Genomic DNA, 5739 nt, shown 5'->3' with positions numbered 1-5739 from the left:
CTTACTCTACAGAGGCATCTGATATCGGCGACTCTCCATCATCAGCTTCGTTTATATCAATCATACCCATTGTGTCTAAACAGCTCTCAAGGAACAAGCTGTATTGTTTCTGGCATATTAACGCTCATCGGAAAACTCAAGATAATTAAGACTTAACTGTGCTGATCGATGCCAAGAGGCTTCGGACGGCGGATAAGTCGTGTAGCATAAGCTACTCAGATAAAGATGCGACATCAGTGAGAATTACTGGGAATGGGAGGTGCCTACAGTACGTAGTAGTCGAGATAAGCTGAGCTGACCACAGCAAGAACATAGCCCCTGTCGACAAGAGGAGCTACCTATGCCACGCTTACACAGTGCATAGGCTCAACTATACTGTATACACAACTGGCTAGGTACTTGCCTGTAGCCGGGAAGGAGGGGGCGTGAGGCCACGGATTGGGATGAAACACCACCACATCCTATTCAGTGCTAACATTCACTTACCTACTCGTCAATGGTCAATCAACAAAGTGTATACGTGTGTATATAGGTATCAGAAATCTTATTCGTAACAGCAAATCCAAGTGCTGCGTAGAGTGTCGTGCGTACTCTGTTGTAGAACAGGCTCTGCGTCGAATGACATCCTTGCATCCTTTCAAGACTCACACAAATGTCCAAAGATGAAGTGAGAGCGGGGTTGTCATGATTTCACTTAACATACTATATAGTACACAAGCGTCAGCTACGAAGTATTTTACGTACAATGTCTACTGCATCTTAGCCTAGTTCAACTTTGCAACCTTCCGCAATCTTCAACACCAACGTAGTAGTTTGCTTTTCGACGCCTACTAGTTCAACCGTTTCTCCGAGTGGAAGCGCAATATTCGGATACCTTCGAAAGATTCGCATGATGATATAAGCAGCTTCAGTGAGAGCAAAGTCCACTGAATGAACTGGGTTAGCGCTGTGCTACAGGGGGCAACCGCATGGACCACTACTCACTTCCTAAGCATATACGAGGGCCGCCGTGGAACGGCAAATAGCCGTAATTCTGCGTCGTTCGGTCCCGGAATAACGGCAGATCTTCATCCCACCGTTCTGGGCGAAAACACTCCGCGTCCATGCCATAGAGGTCTGGTCGTCGATGAAGGGTGTAGACACTATATGCGACAGCAGTGCCTTTCGGAATTAGAACCGGTGACTTACGATCGGTGCCCCCACCGGTAGGGAGTATCGTGGTTTTGGTCGATGTACGTGTATTAACAGGGACAGAGGGGTATAGTCGGAGAGCTGGATGAATCAGAATGTGACTAGTCCCCGCGTTGCATAACTGATTGGGACCTACTTTCTTTCAATATATTTTGAAGATAGTTCAAATTACGCAAATCCGACCTGCTTATATCCTCATCGCTCGCTGCTAGATTATTGATTTCAGCCCGCAGTTTCTCCATAACATTAGGGTGCCGGACGAGCAGGAAACTATAGGCACACAGTGGATTTTAGTTATGAATCATCTAGGAAGAAGGTCAGCTTACAATGTCCACGATAATAAACAAGCTGTTGTATCACGCCCAGCAGCAAGAATGTTAATGATCTGACCCCTAAGAGATGCTCTGTCGGGGCAAGCCTGAGCGACTGATTTCAAGAACACATATCTCCCATCACTCTGCCCTTCTGCATTTTCGCTTTCGGAAAGATTTTGGTCTATGATCTGGTCCGCGAACATGTGTACTTTTGCACATGCATCCCGCCACTTTCGTCCTCCAATTAGCCAATACAGATCTAGTAAGCGGAAGCGACTTGCAACATAGCTCTGAGCAGTATCAAACGCTTGGGCAAACGTCTGTTCCTGCGAGTTCTCAGGAGCTAGGAGACTGTTGATAGACTTCCCGAACAAAAAGGCCGTCGTAACGTCGAGAGTTAGTCGAAAGAAGAGGGGCTGTAGATCGACTACCCCGCCAGCCTTGGGCAATATACTCAACAGATGCTCGAGAGGTTGCTGAAAGACATGAAGATCTTCGTATTGTCGATAAACCAATTGAGGACGTAGTATTTCACGGGATCGTTTCCACTGAATTATCAAAATCAGTACCGCTTAAGAAAGCTCCACATTATCCCCGCGCGAGTAGCGATAGAAGATCAGACGGAGAACTCACTGCGTCGCCTTCTTGAGTGAAAATCCCGTCACCAAACATGGGAAATGTAATATCTCTTCTTGGGCCAAATGACCAATCTAAAAATGAGACGTTAGAGTCAATACGACTTCAACCATCACTCGCAGAGATCTGCTTGAACGGCGATGTTACCTGAGAAGTTGGTCGAAAACATTGCTTCGAGGTTTGCTGGGTCCACGGTCCCATACGCTGGTGTCATCAAGAACACCTGTTTTAGAGTATACCCTGTTTGACGGAAATGGAACAGAAAAAGCTCCATCAACCGATCTTCAGCCTCAGCCCTAAATATCTGTTCGAGACGGTCAACGCCGAAAGGCCGCTGATTTTCAAGTAATGGAGGGGGCAGACAGCCATGCTCATGAGCTAAGGCCTCCAGTGCCTGAACCAAATTAGCCTCTTTATATGTTGCCTAATCAGTAAATATACCATTGGCATTTCTCACCTTCAGTTGTCGCCTTGCCTTAAGATAGAGATGAAGGACTGCGAACCCAAATAAAAGTCCGAATAGTAGAAGATGCTCCATTATCGTCAGAACGTGATGAACTCAAATTGGATTCCAGGCTCATGAAAGAACCGCTATCACTTCAGCGTGGTCCAAAGTGGCGAGCGATAGTTCATAGAAACATGGGGCACAGTCAAATATGTAGTGGAATAACTTGAGGTGAACGGGTCGTAAGATGCTTCACGATATTGGCATCCAAAGTGTCATTTTAAGACACCAAGCTTAATAGTTCTATCTAAGAGACATAGAACCGGGGTACTAGAAGTATTTGGATGTCAGGTTTTGTAGACGCACTGTTTGGATTGTGGCTAGTATACACCACCTGTACATTGTTGGAAACAGCTGCAGTTGTCCGTGCCTCAATATCCAGGACATAGCAAGGGTGAAGACTGCTGGGTCGGCCAATATTTGTCTTGTACAGTCTCAATTGGTTGTGTGCTAGCGCTCTCAATGAAAAACCATGAGAGCACGGGCTGCCCCGATTGGTCTATTGTCCTACAGCCTGCTTGTTTTCGTGGTACTGTTAGTTCCAGGAAACCTTCTTGCAGACGGACCCCTGCTAATGGCCTGGCCAACCACATCTTGGCCTCTGGGGCCGCCTGGTTAGTTTTCTGACCTCGCAAACATGAGTACAGATAGGGCGAGATGTACTTGACGGCCTCCATTATATGCTGTAAGCGTAGGGAGCTCAAGTTATCTGCATGATTATGAAATGGCTCCCGATATGTCACCGTCTTTGTTTCGCACACGACCTACGTTGTCATTTTTGCTGTTTTTTGTGAATATTCCATGCCGGGGCTGTCAGACGCCGACAAAGTGCTTTCCATATCATGCGCCGGTCATCTAGCTTCTTTAGCGGTTTGCAGAGGGTGCATTCGAGATCTAAGAGCGATGACACCACAAGAACAAGCGGGGTTAACCATCACGAGGGTGCGGCCTTGACGGTGGTCTACCAAGGCGATAACCCAGAGATTGAGTGAGTACAACATTGCTACCTAACTGATCTCTCTGAAATATATTTGAAGAACCTTGCATTCACATTTAAGCGATGATAGTATTATAGCTGTTCATGGAATCAATGGGGACGCCGTTCATACCTTCTCGTCGAAAAGTAACAACCGCTTCTGGCTCAGTGACGATGACATGCTTCCTCGGGATGTCAAGAACGCGCGTATCATGACATATAGCTACCCGGCGTCTGTAACAGCACTCCTTGGTGGCACGTCGTCAGATCGCATCTTGCAACATGCGCAAACCATGATTGCCGAGCTTGTTGCAGATCGGGAGGTCAAGAACATCTTGTATGCTTGTTTTCTGCTGAGCTGACCCGTTTTCTTAGTTAGAGCATGCCACCGAGCGACCGATCATCTTCATCTGCCATTCTCTTGGGGGGATTGTAGTGAAACGAGTAAGAAGTCATCGAGTACTGTCATCGCGCTTCTCCCTAACTGCTAATCATTACGTATATAGGCTCTTGTGTACTCGGCGAGTCGGACAGCTAGCCATATCAAACATCTACGCTCGATCTACGTCTCAACATATGGAATGCTCTTTTTCGGTACTCCGCACCAAGGCAGTAGGAAAGCGAATCTCCTCACACCTGCACAGCGGATAATAGATATTCTTCTTCCATCGAGAATATTGGACACAGAAGCCCAGCTACTGAATGCGCTGAAGGAAGGTTCGGAAATCCTACAAGAAATCACAGACAACTTCGCACCGTTGATGAAAGATTTCAGAGTTTACTTCTTCTGGGAACAGGAAAAAACAGACCTAGGTTTTAAACTCGATTATGTGAGTACAACACCCAATACCGACACTTGGATCGCTCTACATACTGAGTGTAGTCCGTCCAGATTGTCAGCGAGAGTTCCGCAGCACCAATCATAGATAACACCGACCGAGCGGGAATACGGGCCGATCATAGAAGCATGTGTAGATTCACGTCGAGAAATGCGCCCGGCTACACGCTTGTTGCTTCAAGTCTCCTCCGCTACGCACGCGATGCTCCCCAGACAATAAGTCGCAGGTGGCGCAATGAAAAAGATATTTTCTTTTCGTCACGACAGCAACAATTGAAACACAGTGAATACCATGAGCTAGAGAGTGAAAGCGAAGAGGTGCAGCGGGCAGTTAAGAGCTAGTGTCACAATTGAATCTTAGGTAAGGGGTACGCATGAACCTTGGCAGATGGGTGTCAGACGTTCTCGGTATTGCACAAAGAATTCTTGTGAGGTTACTGGTATCTATTATTTGGAATCAGATGAGAAGCTGCGCATGTAGAAGGAGGAATTCCAGGTCTGCATTGGAAACTAGCCGATTGAAAACAACGCAAGTAGAATAACGAAGTCACCCTATCCCCCCTTGTGCCCTAAGTATTCTTGCTGATGAAGTCATCGCGAATCATAAAATTACAATTAACGAATCCCGGATCCCGAAGCTGCTCACGAATGCCACCCTTCAACTTCTCCTGACATTACACCACTTCTTATTACAGAGATGCGAGCCAAAGCTTGGACATGACAGACTACATTTCCTACAGGAGAAAGAACTCAAGCTCACTTAGGGCTGGAGGCCGCTATCCATAAATTCAATCAGACCAAATCGACTTCACTGTACCCTGTTATACACGCGAGTGATGCTTTCCAATTTTATGCGCACCCCATGCTACCGTATTTTCATTTCTCACTAGCTATTCTTGCACCTTTATCTCTACGAGTGTAATCTTGTCTTGTTATACTTATATATCTTCTCCTTCTCTTAAATCTTGAGCTGTTTAATGGCACCATGTAGATCAAATCATAAGGGTAATCTATACCCAGCATAATCCCAGAATTTAACATGTCAAACTGTCATGGATTGTCCTGTTCCTCCAATATCCCATACTGAACTCGCCTAGGTCCTTATACCTGCCGTGAACCGTGGCATGAGGGGCTATATTGTTTTCTGGACGGACAAACTAGCGATGGACCGTATAAGGCCCCAAGTTTGATCATCAACTAAAGTGTCGCCTGTCTTAAAAGATCTAAAAGAGTAGGTGCAACCCCGTGTATCTCGACCTTTAGCAGTGCTGTATGTTAT

General features: G+C 46.3%; 2 protein-coding genes across 2 annotated transcripts; one reads left to right on the top strand and one right to left on the bottom strand.

Annotated features, from left to right (window-relative positions):
- Positions 1–460: 460 nt before the first annotated feature.
- F5B22DRAFT_632320 (cytochrome P450 alkane hydroxylase) lies at positions 461–3084 on the bottom strand. The gene is made up of 7 exons (XM_047976678.1): positions 2599–3084; positions 2289–2535; positions 2139–2215; positions 1518–2053; positions 1328–1461; positions 985–1272; positions 461–926 (listed from the first exon to the last, which is right to left on the bottom strand). The coding sequence occupies exons 1-7, from the start codon at positions 2677–2679 to the stop codon at positions 760–762; spliced, it is 1530 nt and encodes a 509-aa protein (XP_047824607.1). The 5' UTR covers positions 2680–3084; the 3' UTR covers positions 461–759.
- Positions 3085–3249: 165 nt separating this feature from the next.
- F5B22DRAFT_632312 (ribonuclease-like protein p/mrp subunit) lies at positions 3250–5492 on the top strand. The gene is made up of 5 exons (XM_047976677.1): positions 3250–3634; positions 3714–3945; positions 3998–4066; positions 4129–4452; positions 4515–5492. The coding sequence occupies exons 1-5, from the start codon at positions 3489–3491 to the stop codon at positions 4800–4802; spliced, it is 1059 nt and encodes a 352-aa protein (XP_047824606.1). The 5' UTR covers positions 3250–3488; the 3' UTR covers positions 4803–5492.
- The last annotated feature ends 247 nt before the right edge of the window (positions 5493–5739 follow it).

This window comes from Xylaria bambusicola (assembly GCF_022495145.1).
Source record: "Xylaria bambusicola strain CBS 139988 unplaced genomic scaffold F5B22scaffold_172, whole genome shotgun sequence".
NCBI classification, from domain to species: domain Eukaryota; kingdom Fungi; phylum Ascomycota; class Sordariomycetes; order Xylariales; family Xylariaceae; genus Xylaria; species Xylaria bambusicola.
Note: the sequence above shows the minus strand (reverse complement) of the source record. Positions and strands in the feature narration are given on the sequence as shown.